We start from the raw sequence: 20609 nt of genomic DNA, 5'->3' as shown, positions 1-20609 counted from the left end.
GAGCATGTTCGGCCGACCCGAAGCCACACGAAGCAAGCCGATGTACGGCTGATTTCAGCCGATGTACGGCTGAAATTAGCTGTACCAGCCTGAAGTGAATAGCCGAACAGTGTTCGGCTCACTTCACTTCAGATCGGTCATTTACTCGGCTGCCCTCGGCAGCTTTGTGAATAGACCCCTCTGTTACTTCCCTTTTCAAATGTAGTCTAATAACACCAGTATACTTAAATATCCTTTGTATAATTTCTGTCCATGTTCTTAAACCAAACCTACACTAGAAATAGGTGAAACTTCCAGGCTCTACAAAGGTGAATATGAGCATATTTGGGACAAGATCTCTGCTGCTTTAAAAGAGAAGGCATGGAAGGAATCACTGCTACATGCTAAAATCAGCAGAAACTTGGTGTGCAATTCGGAATGATCTTGGAAGACCCTTTAAAGAAAAAAAACTAATTATGCAACAATTCAAGGACATACATTTGTATTATATTATAGAATATATTCAGGCAAATTTTAGGATACAGTATATTTGGTCCAGCTGTAAAGTCATTCAAATTGTTTATCATGTTTGTTTGAATACTTATAGTATAATCTTATTAAAAATCTATAATTTCCCCTCTCTTCCCCTCATCTTTTACACACCAGAAATTAGTGCAGGAAATCAGAATGTCATCCTATATTATCTGCATTGTAAAATGATTTGCAACTAAACTGTGCTTATTTTTCTTCAGCTAATGTGTACATGTGTCCAATACATCAATGATCTAACACGTTACTTGAGGAATGTGCCTGCACCCACTCTAACTACAGAATATAGAGAAGTTCCTAATGCACCCTTGACCATTGAGATCGAGCTTGCCATTATCTAGTTCCCTATTAGACATGTAAGCCGGCAAAAAATGTGTTTCATTTTGGATTTGTCTTCCTTTTGGGTCCGAACGCCATTTCGTTTCATTATTCGGATTTGGATCTTTCGAAATTTCGTTTTATTTTTGATGGGGGTCACGTGTCCAATTTAGTTTCATTTTGAAAGAGATTTGGATCCGAAATTCAGATCATTCGGATCCGAAATTTAGTTAAAAGAACATTCGTTTTTGTTTGCATTTGGCCTCATTGACATTCGGACATTCAGATGTATCCAAATCTCTGAATTCCAAAAATGTCACCCGAATTTGCATTTGGAATTAAACAAAATTGACACGTCTAGTTCTCATATTGAAAGCAAACAAGGATTCAACTAAATGTGATTCATACTGGCTCATATTGCTAATTAATGTAAGTATGAAAATAATGGGTAAAGGTTCAGTGCTATGGTGTAAAGACTCGTCTGGCCAACATCCGGGAGGGAGTTCCAGTGGATGGAGAGATCCTAGAGAAGTCCTGAAGGCAAGCATGGGAGGCGTTGACAAGGAAGTAACAGAGCAGGAGGTTTCGGGAGAAGCGAAGAAGACTTTGCTTTGTGGGCCCTGGATCTCATCCCCACATACCACCTTCTCATTTAATGATTCCAGTCTATAAAAGATTATTATTATGATCCTACAGTATGTATGTGCAGTGTCTATCTGAAATGTATGTTTTCCAGCTGTATTATAAGCCACCAGTTGGAAACAACTGAAGTCTTGTCTTTTGGGTTCTATTTTTTAGTGTCATCACAACACAGCATAAAATCTTATTTATAAAATATATTTCTGCCACTGAAGCACACATACAGAAAACCTTTACTAGGAATAAAAGATGCATTAGTAATTGTACTTACAATATACCACATGCTTGGCCACTTCGGATCATTGAAATAGGCAGAATGTATGTTAGTAACTTTATAATCCCTCTTCGTTCTCCTCTTGACCACTTGCTGTTCTATCCATTCTACCTGTGGACACAATTAAGAAAACAATTCGTGAGTGAAGTGTACACTATATCGACCTTGAATTAATTACTCCTTCCATTAATAAACCCTATAAACTCTTGGCCCTCGTTCACACCTGAACGTTTTGTAGCGCGTTCTACGCTCGACGAACGCTCTACAAAACGCTCAAAAATATAAATCCCATTGTATTCAATGGTCTCGTTCCCACCTTGGCGTATTTCCGCCCGTCCCTAACGCGCTACAAAACGGCCCACGCCTTAAAAGGTACATATACTACTTTGGGCCGTTTTGTTGCGCGTTTCCACTGGGATACAGCCAAGTAGCCTTCAGAAACGCGCGTTTGTCGTTAGACTTTTTTAAAAAAACTGCGCGACGGTCGCGCAACATACGCGCATATGCAATACGCCTAGGTGTGAACGAGACCTTAGTGTCAGAGTTCCAGAATTGCTAATTAATTTATGAGTACAAATATAGGTGCTATACCACACAAGCAATTTGGAACAGAGAAGTGAGCTAAGGAAAATATAGATGGTCATAATTGTGGATGACAACACCACATCTTACCTCATCTTTGGAGCTTCCTTTGTCACTGCTCGCTCATTGGCGATCAGTCAGCATCGTCAGCATCAAGTGAGGAAACAAATGACACAGGAGGCTGCAAAACCAACTGAGGACATGTGTACAGCATGTGAAGTCAAAACTCCTGATCTACATACTTGTTAAAGGAGAACTATGACATGAGTGATTTCCACTCACCTCATAGTTCTAAGCCGACCTGTGACAATGAGACTGTCACAGGTCGGCTCAGTAGATCGGGAGGTGAGAGAACACATACCGGGTTCCCTCACCTCTCGATCCTGTCACGGCTCTCTGCCGTGACAGGGGGAGGGGCTGGATTCCCCTCTCCCCGCTCCGATCTGCCAGCGCTGACTGGTGGAACGGACGGGGGAGGGGGCGGGTACAGCTGGCTCTGCCTCTAGATAGGCAGAGCCAGCTGTCACTCACGCAGCTGGGCGGATCCCGTCATCTAAGTCGGTATCCGCTCCAGGTGCAGCGTCTCAGTATACCGCGAGCTGTAGCTGTAGCTCGCGGTATACTGAGCTTAGGGTAACGGGAGGACGCTAGTTTGTGTCCTCCCGTTACCCCAAGGAGAACTATGGGGAAAAACACTGACCCCATAGTTCTCCTTTAACCCTCAGTGACTCACAGAGTATTGATGGCAGGAGATTTACGGGAAAGTTAGGCAACTAAGGCAGCCTCCATAATTGTTTTATGACACAGCAATCTTTTAAAATCTAATTTTTGCATGGGACTAACAATTGGAAACCACCCAGTTGCTATCAGCAAATGAGGCAGTTTATAATTGTATACTTTCATAAATGAGGCAGAAAACATTAGAGACAACAATGTCCACATGAAAGCAAGTAATTAAGTAAGAAGCAAGTAAGTAAGTAAGCAAGTAACAGTCAATGACTGTTGCCAATGGAGCTGGCTCCTGAAAAATCCTGCTGGCTCCTGGATTGGACAGACTGGCTCTTGAATTCCATATTAATTTGTCCTCCCCTGCCTTAGGTTCTAAAGGACCTTGTCCTGGCAATGCATGTAAATATGTTTATATTTGAGGATGCAGGTATGCTGTCAGTGGAAAATATTGCTATTTCTTTTACCACTGGAAGATGTAATGTTAATTTCATAAAAGAAACAAAGCAACACGAAAAGCAAAACAAATAGAAGTCATATATTCATCTTTGAAAAAATAACAAAAAGCTGGGAGAAACAGTTAACTCTCCAATGCACTTTAGAGCTAATTTCAAAAAGCAAATTCACACATGACAGACAAAAAGGAAAAATAAAAATTCAATGCTGTGTGATTATTTGTCATGATTCACTCAATTAAGCTTTCAGACACGCTAGTGTCTGAATGGAAGTATTTTTCCAAGCATAAAGACCATGCACACCAGGATACACCAATCTAATTTATTGAAAGAACTTGAACATAATAGAGGTACTAAATCCATAGGTCAATGTCGCGTTTTAAAATGTGTTTCTTCCAAGGTCTCCACCATTACTGCAGATACCAATAAATAGAACCTTAAATTCTGGATCATGTGACCTCTTTTATTCAGATATTGTATTATTCTTTCAGTTGAGCTTTTATAATAATCTCTGTATATTCTACAGACATTTTATTTAAAAAAAATAATAATATAGCAATGGAGTCATATAGGCAAACTAAATGGAGAATAAATGCAACATATTTTAAGTTAAAATAAGTTTAAATAATTTTTTTCCTGTTTTCTTCCATGTGCAAAAATTGTAAATTTTGTCTTGCTTTTTTACACTGTAACACTATCGTACATAGGCTCATGATATACTCATGATGTACAGAACTCTGATCAATACTGAGAAAGGAAAGAGGCCCGTCTTGTTCTGTCATTTGTTTTTCTAAGCAATTCTGCTGAAAGTGGTTCTATATTATATAATGCCCAAGTGTACAGCATTCTTAACTCATCATGGGTGTTTTAGCTTAGCTCTGTTTAACATAAAATGGTACATATACTACGTATGACAGGCCATAAAAGTCTGACCACTGTTGCAAGTAGTATTCCTGCCAGTGTTATGCGCAACTTTATTCAGCGATACTGAGCAGTACTTGGTTTGTTCTAGTTTTGTTTCTTGATACAGATATGTTAAATGTATTGTCGTTTACTTAAGAGAGTTAAATAAAAATCAAGTAAAAAAAACCAACCATATATTGTCTGTGTGTTTCTCCACAGGAGAAGTGACACTGGTGAATTGTAGTTAAGTATCATAAATGCTTTAGGACACCACTTACAGCATGAAATAAATTAGTTTCCCGCGCTGTCTGTGGTGCTCGAATCCTTTACAATGCAAAGCTACACAATTACTGATGTGCTCATGTAAGATTTCCATTTACTGTTCATTTACTGTGTATATACAGATGCAGACCATTCTTCATGACAAAGCCAGTGTCTTATTTTCTTGAATTTCCCAAACAGTTTTAGGTTTTGCAACCTGAATAGCCTGCAGAGTATAATAAAGACAATTGTTCTGAGGATATTGTTCTGCCTAGATATATGTGCCAAATCACAAAGTACTATCTTCATTCACATAAGATTGATAGATAAAGCATTATTTGACCTTGCCATTAGAATCTTTTTCACAAATAAATGTTTAGAGAAATAAATAACACTGCAAGCTAACTTACTATTCTTTTTAAGTGAACACTGGCTTGAAATAAATGATAAAAAAATGAGTCTTGTCAGCAATTATGGCACTATCTGAGTTAACATTTTAATAAAGAATGCCAACCATCTGGATAGAGCAGGGAAGGGTCAAAACTTCTGTTATTGTTTAATTAAAGCAGAACTTAAGGTAAGTGGGGCTACCCCCTAGGGCTACCCCCTCACTGCAATAATGTGCTCCTTTTTGCCTAGGGTAAAAAAAAAATAGTCATTCACACCTGATCCTCAGAGCTGGCCCTGGAGCCTCTCTCCCCCCGAAGCAGTCTAAGGTCCCATCACATTCTATACACAGTGTATTTTTGACCCTAAGCAAAATGAGCACTTAACCCTTGCAGTGCGGGGGTACCCAGAGTTGATCTTTAAGATCTCGTTTCCCTTTGTGAGAATGTATTCCACTTCCTGTACTGGGTATTCAACAGTAACTAAGAAAATCTCATTAACAGGGACACAGACAGGAAACAAAGCTTCCAAGGGTTCTAACCCTCCCCAACTAATAAAAGTGTTTTTACTGCTGTGCTCTACATAATTCCTCCCCTCTAGTTCATGATGAGAGTGCAAAATCCCTCCTTCTAGTCTTAGTCCTTTTGAAAAAAAATATTATGGGTGTAAGGAACTCTGGGCGTCTTCCTAGGGTACACTGTCACATCACTAATTGTAAATATTTGTACAAGTATTGTGAATGATGACATCATATGGTGAATGGTGACATTAAACATATTTTAATACTGTGCTTGTTTTATTTTAACTTTTCTTTATCTGCACACATGGTGAAATGATTTGGAGTCTAAAGCACCCATAAAACCCACCAATTAGGTAGGATAGGAAACCCATTTGCATCCCATTGTGGGGGGTCAGGAAGGTGGCATATAAGTAACAAGTTATGCTATCACTTACTTTTGGAGCATTAAAGTTATAGTTCGAGCCGACGTGTGACAATAAAACTGTCACATGTCGACTCAATAGATTGGGAAGTGAGCGAACACATACCACCATTCACTCACTTCTCGATCATCTTCCTGCAGAGAGCTGTGACTGTCAGTCATTGCTCCCTGCAGGGATTCCCCTCCTCCCCGCTCCGATCCTCCAGTGCTGACAGGAGGCACGGACGGGGGAGGGGGCGGGCACAGCTGGCTCTGCCTCTAGATAGGTAGAGCCCGATGTCTCTCACGCAGCTGGGTGGATCTCGACAGCATTGTCCAAATTTTTCCAAATCAGCTATGTTGCCCTAGATTGTTCACTTCTCCTGCCTTCTCCAAACTCTTCACCCTTTTGTGAATAACCCTGTTAATGTTTGCTTGCCACGGAAATACCAGCCCTCACTCCTGTCCCAAGGTTATAGCATCAGGAAGAGTGGTCATATCTTTTTTTTTCAACTTTTGCATATAAAGCAAAAAAAAAAAGTTTAAAAAAAGGACATTAATTCTCCAAGTGCTGACACTATGGGGTCTATTCACGAAGCTGCCGAGGGCAGCCGAGTGAATGACCGATCAGAAGTGAAGTGAGCCGAACACTGTTCGGCTATTCACTTCAGGCTGGTACGGCTGAAATCAGCCGTACATCTGCTTGCTTCGTGTGGCTTCGGGTCGGCCGAACATGCTCAGCATGTTCGGCCGACCCGAAGTGCAGAAGGAGTTCGACTCAGCCGATCCAACATCTGGATCGGCTGAGCCGAACCCCCGGCAGGCTTCTCACTGCTGTTCGGGCTATTCTTAAAGATCCCGAACAGCAGTGAGTGAATAGCCGAATGCCGCCGAGCGGCATTCGGCTCGGCTGTTCTGCTCGGTCCCTCAGAGGTACCGAGCAGAACAGAAAAACAGTTAAAAAAGTAAATAGCAAACGATTGTGCGGAGCTAGCAGTGACAGCTAGCTCAGCCCAATAGTTTCCTATTGTCCGGCGGCTCTGCTGCTGTAAAAAAAAACCAGAAAAAAAAACTCTCCCGGGCGCTCTGGAAGCCTCCCGCGCTCCCGGCCGCCCAGGAGAGAAGCACTGATGTGTCTTTTTTTCTTCTTTATTCTGACACGATCGATGTCAGAATAGAAAAAAAAATGTTCCCATTGAAAAGCATTGGGTTATTACTATCTTCTTCAATTTGCAATAGCCAATAGTAAACTAGCATTGTTCCCGCCCTCTGCTGATGGACCTGATGGGGAACTGCAGCAGAGGGCGGGTACAATGCTAGTTTACGATTGGCTATTGCAAATTGAAGAAGATAGTAATAACCCAATGCTTTTCAATGGGAACATTTTTTTTTCTATTCTGACATCGATCGTGTCAGAATAAAGAAGAAAAAAAGACACAGCAGTGTTTCTCTCCTTGGCGGCCGGGAGCAGGAGACTCCCGGGGCGCCAGGGAGAGTTTGCTGTTTGGAGATCAGTGTCCCTGGTTAGCAGTTAACCAGGGACGCTGATCTCACTGCAAGTGGCCGGAGCCAGCCGTCAGAAGCAGGCTTTCAGCACAGCCGAGCCGCTCTGCCATGATCGGGAGCTGTACGGGCTATTGTGAATAGCCCGTACAGCACCCCTTCGGTTCTACTGAACCAAAAGGGTCCTGGGGCCGAAGCTAGCCGAAGGATCGGCCGAAGCTACGGCCAGATCCTTCGGCAGCTTCGTGAATAGACCCCTATTTAAAAAATTACATGGTCACATTTGTCACGTTTGCTGACTGGAGAAATAGCTTCTAAAACACCATATGTACTTTTATGATTCAACAGGCATTGCCTATCATTGCTTGAGTACATATTATATGTCAAATAAAATGTATGTATATAGAAGCACTAATATATATTTGATTGTGTGCTATAGAGCAAAGGTAACTGAGGTAACAACTTTAAAATATACAACTATACTGAAATTACATATCTGCAATTATCCTTTTTTAATCCAAAAATGTCCTTGAATATGTAAATTTTTTTTATCAATGCAGTTCAATTAATGGAAAATCCTTCTTTGGTACTGGTATTTGATATGTTACTATTAGGTTGCTGAGCATGAATTTCATGTTAATTATTTCATACCAGTGGGAGGTCCAGATATTAAAATACCAGCTCGGATAAAGTCCTATGGAGATGAATGTATTATGTGTGCATCCCACGCTCCCCTGTCTCTTTTTTTTCGATATATGACTCTCAGGGGTGTTGGCATCCTATGCCTTGATCCAGGTCACTGTCTTTTCAAATCTATGGAGATGAATGAATTAAAAATTTGTATTATCATTCTGACTGTAGTAAGTTTGTTAACAGAAATTAAGTATATAATCTCACAAATCTTAATGTTCATTAAAAGGAAGCTAATTTAAAGGACACTACAGAACACAAGTCATTACTGTGCAGCAATAAGAAAGACTGTAGTAATTTTGTTTTCTTGAATACTGTCAACAAATGTAGAATAGAATTCTGAGGTTTTAATATATGTTGCTATTTTCATGTCTTACATTATTTGAAAACCTCCTGCAGAACATCACTATTTAAATCTGAAAGGTTTCCTTAAGAATAACATAGATTTACTAGAAACATGCCTCTTGGGTTCTCTTGTGTGTCATCAGGTATACAATGCACGATGCACTCAAGTAAGAAATATACCGTATGTCACATACAAAGAAGAATCACTTTTCAATGCCACACACATTTCAATATGGCAATGATTACTATGGATAGCACAAATACAAAGAGGAAGAAAAAAAGGACTTAATCTGCATTTGTATTTCCTATAGTTAATAATTTATAACTAACAATAACATGCCAAAAATAGTTGTTGCTGGCTAGGCTATTCAAATTAAAAAAAATATTCCCATGAACAAAATGACACATTTTAGACTTCTGATGTGGACGTTAAACAGTTAATGCTTCACAGAAAAACATCTTACACAATTTAGCTATTTTATGGCGTGAAGGGGAAATGGTTCTAAAGTTCATAATGGCTTGTCAATTACAACAAGCAAAAGCACATTTAAAGAGAATACTTTGTTATGCAATAATCATGCAGAAGACCTCATAAAACCATGCGATTTTTATCAGTCATGCCTGGTTAAGAACCTTATCGATGGTGATTGGTTAAGAGTACATGTTGCCTGTTGCATATAATAGGGGCAATGCCCAAATCACTTTTAGGTTCATGCCAGGACTGGAAATACTGCATGTGCCTGAAGGTCATCAATGCTGTTAGGTGACAGGGAATCCTAAAAAAAAATGTATACAGTATAAATGTATAATAAATGAAATACTTATTTTCTATGCTTCTCTGTTCCATCTCGTGGCCATAATGTGATATTTACCTGATATTACATATGCCCTGGAAAAACATATGCTCATAACATTTTTTTTACCCTTTATTCGCACTTAACGAATGTCCATGCAGTTTCACAGGGCAAATGGTCCTCTGAATTGTTTATAAATATATTTGTGTCTGAGCCTGATAAAGAATGCAACAGCACCCCATGTATCTTTAGTACTATCAGCCCTTTGTATTGATTGTGATAGTATATAGAGTAGTCCCATACTGTATATAGAGTCAGAATGGGTATTTCAATCAATTTTCACTATGTAGTGTAGGGCATGTGAAATTTAAAATGTTCTTTAAGGTATTTTATTGTTCCTTCTAAAAACGTATTTTACATTAAAAAATCATTTAACACTATCCCCCATAAATCTTCAGTAGGCCTGAATAAGGTAGGTCACTACAACACACACATGGGGGTTGATTTACTAACCTTATAAACACGCCACGAACATGTATACACCTCTGTAGTGTGTTCCCTCCCAGCATGATCTATTGGTGGAATCTAGACACCTTTGTAGTGTGCACACACCCAGCAGGTGTGTTCTGCAAAGCCCTGCATGAATTGCAAGGTGATGTTGTGTAAATTAGCTCTACGTTGTGTTGCTTGCGTTGATGAATGCAGGAATGTAAATGCATGAGCTAACCATTTTTGTCTAAACTGTGAAGCAGCATTATATATGCATCATGTGCATGATTTTTCCATATATGGCATTAGTGGAAATATGCTTTTAGAGACTTGCATGCCGCTATTAGAGCGGCGTGTAGCCTATGGCGCATGCTACATGACGCGCACGTACTTAAATACATAAAAACGCGCCATAACGGCGTGAAAATGTGACACGTTGCTCGTGTTTGGTTGATAAATACGTTTTGCTGTGTAAAAATGCACACGCACCTGGCGCGTGTGTGTGTTTAGGTTAGTAAATCACCCCCATGATCTTACAGTTGATATCAGCTAACAATGCAACTCAAGCTTTAGGTCCCTGTATATTTGTATTACCTGGGTTCTAGCAATCAGCATGAGAGTTAATTATCCGATCACAGATAGTAATAATAAGCTAACTGGATTGTACTAACAAGAAATGTCTATAACTTTTTAAATATACATTTTAGGGATGCACCGATACCACTTTTTTAAGACCGAGTACGAGTACCGATACTTTTTCTTAAAGGGACAGGTCACATTTTTTCTAAAGCAATACAAACTAATGCTTTAAGGTCACTTTGTTAATATTATGATTCATGAGATGATGAGCGAGCATGACGCCGGCTTCCTGGCAAATCAGAATGCCGGGCGCTGCGTCATTACACGGCGCCCGGCTTCCGGATTTGCTAGCTTCCTGACCAATCGGGAAGCCGGGCAGCGCTTCATTGCATGCTACCCGGCTTCCTGATTGGCCGGGAAGTCGGCTCCATGCTCTCTCATCACAAGTGACGAGAGAGCATGGAGCAATTTCCTGGCCAATAAGAAAACCAGGCAGCGTGTAATGATGCGCTGCCCGGCTTCCTGATACAGGAAGTACTCATGCTAGGTATCGGAGCATTTGGGCGAGTACGAGTACTCACCCAAATACTCGGTATCGGCACCGATACCGATACTAGTATCGGTATCTGTGCATCCCTAATACATTCCCTAATACAATCAACAATAATACATCTAGCAGATAATAGTAAATTAGTCCTTGTTATGCTTATAGGACCATTTTTGTTCAGTTGGTATGATTTGTGTATATCATTTAGTCTTCCTACCTAAATTCAGTTAACTTGCCATTGCTGTGCCATTTACTCCCAGTCACTGACCACCAATTCTGGGTTTTCTTTTTTTAAGTGGAGTCTCGTAGTCTGAGAATTGACACTGACTGATCTGGAGGTATGTGCCTTGACAGCAAAATGAGGAACCTTGTCCTTAAGCCTATAGGCCTGAATGATGAGCTGCCTTGTCCACCTAGAAATGGTGGAACAAAAGGCAGGCTGTTACCTATATGGATCCTAAGGAATGACAAAAAAAGATTTAACTATATTTTTTTGAAATAGCATTATAATATTATTTTGGGTACCACATCTAAATTTCAAAGAATAAAAAAAAAAAGATTTAGTCAGCTCAAAGAAAGACATAGCTAAGAAATAAACTTGAACAGTTCCATCAAATGGATGTACTGTAGCAGGAGAGAGAGATGGAAAAACAATGGGGTCTATTCACTAAGCTGCCGTAGGCAGCCGAGTGAAAGACCGACCTGAAGTGAAGTGAGCCGAACGCTGTGAGCCGAACGTCGGCTATTCACTTCAGGCTGGTACGGCTGATTTCAGCCGTATAGCGGCTGAAATCAGCCGTACATCGGGTGGCTTCACGTGGCTTCCGGTCGGCTGAACATGCTCAGCATGTTCGGCCAAAACGAAGTGCAGGAGGAGTTCGACTGAGCCGATCCAACATCTGGATCCGCTAAGCCGAACCTCCGGCTGGCTACTCGCTGCTGTTGGGTCTATTCTTATAGATGTCGGCTCGGCTGTTCTGCTCGGTCCCTCAGAAAAATAGTAAAAATAAAAAATAGAAAACGATTGTGCGGAGCTTGCGATGACAGCTAGCTCCGCTCAATCATTTTCTATTGGCCGGCGGTTCTGCTGCCGTCAAAAAAAAAAGAAAAAAAAACTTTCCCGGGCGCTCTGGGAGTCTCCCGCTCCCGGCCACCCAGGAGAGAAACACTGCTTTTTCTTTTTTTTTCTTTATTCTGACACGGAGCCGTGTCAGAATAGAAAAAAAAACATTTTTGGCCATAGGAATGCATTGCTAGATTCCTATTGGCTATTGCAAATTGAAAGATCCAATAGCAACCTAGCAATGCATTCCTATGGCCAAAATGTTTCTTTTTTCTATTCTGACACGGCTCCGTGTCAGAATAAAAAGAAAATCAGTGTTTCTCTCCTTGGCGGCCGGGAGCGGGAGACTCCTGGAGCGCCCGGGAGAGTTTCGCTGGTTAGCTGGTAACCAGGGATGCTGATCTCTCTGCAATGGCCGGAGCCAGCCGTAAGATCACGGCTGGCTCCGCCCAGCTGTCAGAGGCAGGCTTCGGCTTTCAGCGCGGCTCAGCCTGGTACAGGACTTAATAGGAAGGTAAGGGCTCACCTAATTTTGGGTATTTTTTTATTTTAAGTGCAGGACATTATAGGATGAGAAGTGCACACTTCATCTCTATAGGTTGAACTTGATGGACTTGTGTCTTTGTTCAACCCTATAAGTGACCGAAGCCAGCCGTAAGATCACAGCTGGCTCCACCCAGATGTCAGAAGCAGGCTGTCGGCCGGCCAATGGCCGGCCGCTCGGCCAGCTTCGGCCTTCAGCGCGGCTCAGCCAAGCTAAGGCATATGTGTTCGGCTCCACTGAGCCGCTCGGCTAAGTTCGGGAGCTGTACGGGCTATTGTGAATAGCCCGTACAGCAGCCCTTCGGTTCTACTGAACCGAAGGGGTCCTGGGGCCGAAGCTAGCCGAAGGATCGGCCGAAGCTACGGCTAGATCCTTTTGGCAGCTTCTGTGTCCTCAATTTATTTTTCTACTTCAAAAGTGAAATGTCAGGGGTCTGTTTAGACCACAGATATTTCACCATAGCCCCCCTCCCCCAACAGTAAAAAATAAAATAAAAAATAGATGAAAAAATAAATAAAAAAATGAAAAAATAAATAAAAAAATGAAAAAAATAAAATTATTACAAAATAAATAAAAAATGTGTAAAAAAAAAGAATTAACTACTAATAACCCCCCTCCCTCACACACACATAACATACACTTGCACCATATTGTGCACATGTGCTGCAATGCGTTGTTAAAATGCATCGCAGTGCATGATTTAAAAAAAACACATTTTTTTAAAAACAAAAACATTAATTTAACTGTGGCAGTGCATGGCAAAGCTTTGTGGCACATTGCCGTGCGTTGTGATACTGTGTGTTGCAATTAAATATACGCCTGTATCATTTTATCACAACACAAACACCAACAGATCGCAAAAACCATTTTTAACATAAGTCGCTTATATACAGTTTTGCGTCCCTTAATTTTTTTACCTTTACCCAAAAAGGCACAATTTAAAATTTGCAAATATTTGTTATTTATTAACTCAATACAGTTTTATATTTTAGATTTAGTCAGAAAATTATTTTTTTGTGTGCACTGATACTGATTTTAGTGTGCTTTATCAATTGAATTGTGTATTTTTATCGGTTTAATATTGATTTAAGAAACATTTATGCAATTATCGCAGGGCCTACAAATTTAGTAGCACCATATTTTTATTCTACCGTGCCTGTTCTTTCAGAAAATATTTGGTTTGGGGTTTTTTTTTACAAACGCTAGCAACACAGCAGTTGAATATCTAATCAATGAGAAAAATTGAAAAAATGTTGTAACCAGCTGAGGTGCAAAACGTTCCAGAGGGCTTGGCAGCGAAAGGGTTGAAAATACATTTTAAAAGGCTAATAAACACTGTATTAAAAACACACTACACAGAATTACTAAAAATGGGGAATGTTATATATTAGCTAGTCTGGACAAAATGTTTTTCTAACCCACTGGCAAATCACCACAGATATAACAAAACATAAAAAATGTTCCTGAACTAAAGATATCTATACAGTCTTTCAGTGGTGTCAAGAAAACCCGTCAAGGTTCAATGTAATGCAATAACTCAAGGGAGCTGATACAATGGAAAGCCAATCTCCAATTCCAAATGCCAATATTGATAAATCTAATAAACTATATTATTTTAGCTTTGTGGTAGATATGAAGTGAACATGACAAAAGTATTACTACCACACTGAGGTAAATTTGTCTACTGGAAAATGCTGGATTATACATCATCTTATTTTGTCTAAAATTAACAGGGTTATTCACGAAAGGGTGAAGGGTTTGAAGAAGACAGGAGAAGGGAACAATCTAGGAACAACATAGCTGAACTGGAAAGTGAGCCGAATTGGAGATTTTTTCCCAATCAGCTTTGTTGTCCTAATTTGTTCATTTCTTCTGGCTTCTCCAAACTCTTCACCCTTTTGGGAATAACCCTGTAAATATTTTGTTACTGTAATAAAGTACCATCATGTTAAGAAATGTAATTCAGTAACAAAAGAAATGAATTAAATACCTATCTGTGCCCTTTTCTAAGTGCTGGAAATACCTGTCTGCTAAGTTAAAGTGTATGTATACCCTAACAATGAACTTCTCTTATTTGCTCCTTTTAGTTCTGTTAAAGCCCAACTCTAGGGAAACTAAATGTTTTTCCGTTCAGTGGGGCTGCCCCACACTGTAAGGGTTAACTGCTTGTTCATGCCCAGAGGACAAGAAATTATATTTTCCACAGACTTAATGAGCATATAACCTTTGCAGGTTGGGGGTGGCACTGCAAGTATATATATTTTTTCAGCCGGCAGTTCAGCTTTAACTATTGTATAGTACCTATATTAGCTGTGAATTAAAATGCTGATTTTTTAGCCATCTTTCCCCATTTTTTTTGGTTTTCTAGTTGCGGACCAGTAGTTTTGAGGAATAACTGTTTAAAACTTTTGGAAAGCATCATGTTCATGTATATATTATGCTAGATAATGCAAGCTTTGAGCCCAACATTAAAACTATATTATTCTCATATGTATTGAGCCCAACATATAATTATATCCCTTTTCACAACATTTTGGCAAATAAGCCCATTTCAGAAACTATCACAGTGAGATGTTTATGTATTTATGTAAAATTATATGTTACTCTTACTGCTGTTGATTGTAATTTGTACAGCAAATTTTGATACATTTTAATCAAATGTAATTTAAAATAAAACTATCCTTTTGTTAACAACTAATGTGCGATATTAATTTTTTGGATATTTCCCCTCACTTCTTCATCCACTAACAACTGTAAACTTTTGGATTCACCAGCACTTTGTTTTCAGTGGTTTCTATGACACACAGAGAAGATGACTCTCCCCAGTACGACACAGACAGCTATAAAATCCTATAAAATCCTAACAGAGGTTCTAAGGTTACCCTACTCCATCCAAAATTTTAAAATGTTTCGTAGAAGTATCAAATAAAAGTAGCCAGTTTTTATTACTAATGTGTTCCTTATAATGTAAAGTGCTATATTATATAATAATATTACTTGTGGGGCTATGAATAAGAACTTTCAGAACAGGCAGGCACACAGGCACCTTGTGCTTTTTAAAAAACATTAGATAAAGCTTTGATTTACAGAGGAGCTCCACAAAATGTGCTGGTAACTCTTTTGGCCTTAGAACTCTATAAGAGTACACAGGCCATGCACTCCGTGGTCTCCCTAGGGAGCAAGTACAATATAATGATGTTGAGTCAGGTGAGCTGTCTTTGATTACTACAATAACATTGACAGTATGTTTGCATCTAATTAGCTGTCTAATTTTAAAACATGTCAGGAATAATGATCATTAAATGAGGGAGAAATCAAACCAAACTCTAAAAAATCATTTTGGATAACACTTTTATAAATGCACAGTTAAAAGAAAAACTAGAATAAAATAACCCTGCTAATGACAGTTCCGATCCCCCTGATTCAGTATTTAGAGTATATGGCCACAAACATATAAATAATTCAGTAAATCAACCCTTACCATCTATGTTTTAGTGTAGGGAATCTTACAGAGAAGTGTAAAAACAGCAAATGTAAATTCCTCAGCAAAAAAAGCCTGACAGATGAGGTGAAACCATCGATCCAGCTAGAACTAAACAAATTGTCTGCTCTAATGGCTGCGGGATGTGGCTTTAGATGTTTTTGTTGGAAGACACATGAAATATTTTAGTACATGCTACTCTGGCTCTCAACTGCACTTGAAACTGAACTAAGACTGAGTACTACGATTTTCTCCTATTCTTAGTGAATTAAAAACGTCAAGATTTCAGCATGCTATTTGAATCCTACCAAGGCATATATTTAGCACACTTTTTAGGAAACCTACAGATCCATTTAATTGTGCTTTGACATATATGCCTTTTCAATGTATACCTTTGTGATAAAATGTAGGTTAAAATATTTACTGTCCCTACATCTGACTGATTCAGCATATTCAATGCCAGGTGCCATATAATTATGATTTCTATACAACACATGCTTTCCATACAGTGACAAGAAGCACTGGCCCCTAACAAAAATACAGAGGAGATGCACTGGAAAATGCAGGCCACATCAGCTCCCCTTAGAAGAGAATTCTCATGTGATTGCTCTTGGCAAGCGAAAGCAAGCTTTTAGGTTTATACATGTTCAAAGGCAGAATCAATTTAGGATTAAAGTAGAGTCTTAGAGAAAGTGGATATACTGCACTAGGTTCCCTTTGCAATTTCTTATAAGCCCCTAATAGGGTAGATATCGTTTGGTTGTTTGGTGTGAGGACACTGGGCCGCTGGCTTCTGCACACCAAAGGGCTTCTACAGTCACCATTGGTGCTAAGGAAGGGGGGAGCAGCTTCAAACACTCACCTCACAAACCATGTTCCTAGCAGTACCCTTGATGAAAGAATGTAAGAATAAATGTTTGCAAACCTATTCACTTATTGATAACTTAAAGGACTAATTATAATTTTAAAAGTCCAATTCTTTCTTAATTATGTGCAGAAATATTAAAGGAAACCCACCAAAAAAATCTTATAATAAATGTTAACAGCCATCGAGGCCAAGGTATGTTTATACTAAATTGCTTATCCTGTAAAATGCTAACCAAATCTAAGTACATAATATTTTTAATTAATTAGAGGTAGGAAGGGTGAAGCAATGGCTCACTATTCTACATTCACCAAGAACTCCCTTTCAACAGCTGCAGGTGCATGATCACAACTCTCCTCCATGCAGCTAATATCAAGCAGTGTCGGTACATTCCAACAAATGGGTCTTATGCATTTTACATAAGCAATCAGGAACACACACATTCGAGACTATATTATATATTTTGGGTATTTTTATAGTGCCAACAATTTACGTAGTGCTTTACATAATGCACATTCATCTCAGTCCCTGCCTTTATGGAGTGAACAATCTAAAGTCCTATCTCACATGTCTGCATACACTCACCCACATAAATGCTACGGTCAGTTTAGACAGGATTCAAATTAACCTATCAGCATATCTTTTGGAGTGCGGTAGGAAACCTATGCAAAAACAGGGAGCGCATGCAAAGTGCATGCAGATAGTGTCCTGGCTGCTATTCAAATCAAGAACCTCTATATTGCAAGGCAGAAGTGCTAACCACTAAGCCACTTTGCTGTGCAATATGATGCTAAACCTTTATTATATGTTCTATGTGCTTCTCCCTCACTTTTTTGGTCATTAACTAAAAGTAGTACCAAACATTATGTAGCACCTTCCTTTTAGCAGGTCTGGGCTCCTTCTGGGTACCAGCAAGCCAGCAATTTTAGGATACTGCCACAGAGGGGGCACAATCAATTAGAGACAGAGGCAATAATTGGCTGCCTCTGGCTGAGCAGCCAATCTGTGCCTCCGTCTGGAGGAAACCTAAAGCTACTATATAGTAGGTATATAATATTCCTCATTTTAGATAGTCAGAGGTAGCTTCTGTTCATCTGACTCCTGGTGTTATAAACATTGCCCATTCTCAGAACACTGGTAAGGCCACTGCACATTTTCTAACCTAATTGCAGAAAATGTCCACAACAGGTCATGATCCTATCTTCCAAAATATAAAAACCCGTGCAGATTGACACTCCGTACCCCAGCATAATGCCATCAATAAATCTCGCACACGAAGGTGTCCAGCATTTTTCCAAAACAAATACTGTTTACTGTGCATGCCTGTCTTTAATTCTAATTACCAAGATTATAAGTGTTTTGACACTACTAAAATGCTACATAGTTTAAATCAAATGCCGGTTTGTCCCTTTAATTACGGATTTGGTGATGAAAGGGTTCAGCAAGCCCTTCCTTTGCTTTCCTCAGGGATTCAGGTCTACTATATTTGTGGTCAACATCATCTTTTTTAAATAATGAGCATTTGTTTACATCCACAGAAAAATAATGAGGATCATGTCCGCATAAAACCACAAATAAGTAAGAATTCAAAATACAGTAAATTTAAAATGTTTATTGTATAGTCCCCAACTATTTACATAAAATATTTTTAGCCTCCAAAAACAACAGTGAAAATAACCAAATGTTTTTCAGAAAACAAAAAAAATTGTGCAGCCAAATTCAAATAAAAGGTTTCCTAATGCTTATCGAGAAGGAAAAAAATAATAATAGTACTTCAGACAGAAACAAGTTTAGTGTTGGGTTTTTTTAAAAATTGGGAAGAGGTCAAATTTCTGTCAGGTTTCTATTTCTGCAAATTCATTAGGAAGCTGCAGCTCATTTTGTACAAGTGATCTCAGCGATGCCGAGATCACTTGATAAGCCTGCTTGTCTGTCCTCCCCTGCTGCCCTTCCCTCCATGGTTGCCTCTCCCCACTGGCCTCCTCGCCGTGGTTTTCAGGGTCAAAGTAGTTCAGGATGGACGTCCGTTCTCCGCTCTGGTCCGTGTTAACACTGAAACGTGAACGCTGTACACACAGCCTTCCCATCTCAGCTGTCATAGGAGTTCCAGCACAGTGCTGTGCTCAAACTCCTGTATTGGAGGTGACGGGTTCACTACAGAGAACCTGTCACCTCCAAATGCTATCACATAGGGGCTTGTTAGCTCCTGTGTGATAGCAATAAATTTAAGTGAAAAAGTTTAAAAATTAAATTACATTGAGGAACCTGCCCTAGGGGCAGCAGAGAGAATAAATACGGCCCTGCATACATTTACAAGAAGATTTAGGCCATTCAGTGCAAAATGAAAGTGTCTGCAGATAACCCACAGCAAGGTATGCTCCCTTGGAGCAACGTAGGAGGAATTCATGGTAAAGGTATGTGAGGAAACATGTCAGTGAACATAGCTTGCTGAGGGGCTATTAGAACACACTTATGCAAAAAATGTATCCAGTTGATCTCCAAATAAAGCAGACAATGGATATGCCACCTTCTTCGATAAAGTTGCACCAAGATATATGTTTTTTTCCAAGCAAAACATGCATGCATACATATAAGAATAAACCAAAGCCTACTGCTTGCAACAGGGCTGAGGGCTCTTGAGAGGACTACTGAGGCAGGGTGCAGGGATGTTTTAAGGAAGCTATGTTTGACACCCTAATGGAGAGGTAGGAACCAGGTAAAGCATAATACAAGCAGATTAAAGTTCAGTTTTAAGGAACCATCTGTGTTGAAAAGCAAAAATAAAGAGAACACATTTTTGTTGGATATGTGGGACAGCCGAGGGTATCGTGCTGCATATTTGGTGGACTCGTCAGTGAAGAGGTCCCTACTGCCATTCTACTTTTAGAATACGAGGAGGAGGTCACATGCTCCCCACACCGAAAAAGAAAAGGTTTTTTTTATTACTCCTGGCTAAACCGAGGGTTGAGGGAGCAAAGGAAGAGAAGTATAAGCACCAGTTAAGGCCACCAATAAAGTAAACCTGTTGCTTCCCCTTGCATGGGTAAAAAACAGGTTTACTTTAAACATAATTACATGTTTGTTTTCCATTTTGTACATAAGTGCAGCTATGTTCCAAATATATCAAGTTGTCTACTAGTCATCATCTTCATTCTCATCATAAGAAATCATTATTATGATTGACTTAATATTTCACTAATAAGGCTGCTGCTACAGTCCTCTGCTACAAACCAAATGCATGTGTATCTCTGTGCACTACTTATCTTTGCAAATGAAATGACCAGTAAATGATCTGTAACATCCCTATTTGCTTCTTTAGGATTACTTAAAAGCAGTTAACCTTTGTAATGTTGAGATAACCAAATTAATTTACATTAATGCAAATGACTTCATTTACAACTTCACAGTAACTTTGCTTGATTCAAAGATTACACTTTATGATAAATTGTTTGAAACTGTGAAATCAGCTAGCAGTTTGTAATGAGAAACATTAAAGACACATATAATTCAAGAATATATCTGAGAGAAACGCTACCAAACGGCCTCCAAGGTGCCCTTTAACACCTTCTACATAAAGTAAATGTGCAGAAGGAAGTGACAATTTACCATCATGCATATTTCTTCACTTTACAGCAAGCCACATTTTGAAATATTTTTATATGTTAAATGTATTTATGTTTATTAAAGGGAATCTGTTATGAGTGAATGATGGCACT

General features: G+C 39.4%; 1 protein-coding gene across 1 annotated transcript in view; it reads right to left on the bottom strand.

The window, feature by feature from the left end:
• The window catches only part of PCSK5 (proprotein convertase subtilisin/kexin type 5), a 251276-nt gene that overhangs the window by 186304 nt on the left and 44363 nt on the right, over positions 1 to 20609 (bottom strand). Inside the window, exon 3 of the mRNA XM_018558244.1 lies at positions 1757 to 1870. Within this exon, the coding sequence (XP_018413746.1) occupies positions 1757 to 1870 (114 nt within the window). The remainder of the gene's footprint in view (positions 1 to 1756; positions 1871 to 20609) is intronic.

The sequence above is a fragment of the Nanorana parkeri genome, unplaced genomic scaffold (genome assembly GCF_000935625.1).
Source record: "Nanorana parkeri isolate BGI_ZX_2015 unplaced genomic scaffold, ASM93562v1 scaffold328, whole genome shotgun sequence".
In the NCBI taxonomy this organism is placed as follows: domain Eukaryota; kingdom Metazoa; phylum Chordata; class Amphibia; order Anura; family Dicroglossidae; genus Nanorana; species Nanorana parkeri.
This window is presented reverse-complemented; position numbering and strand designations above follow the sequence as displayed.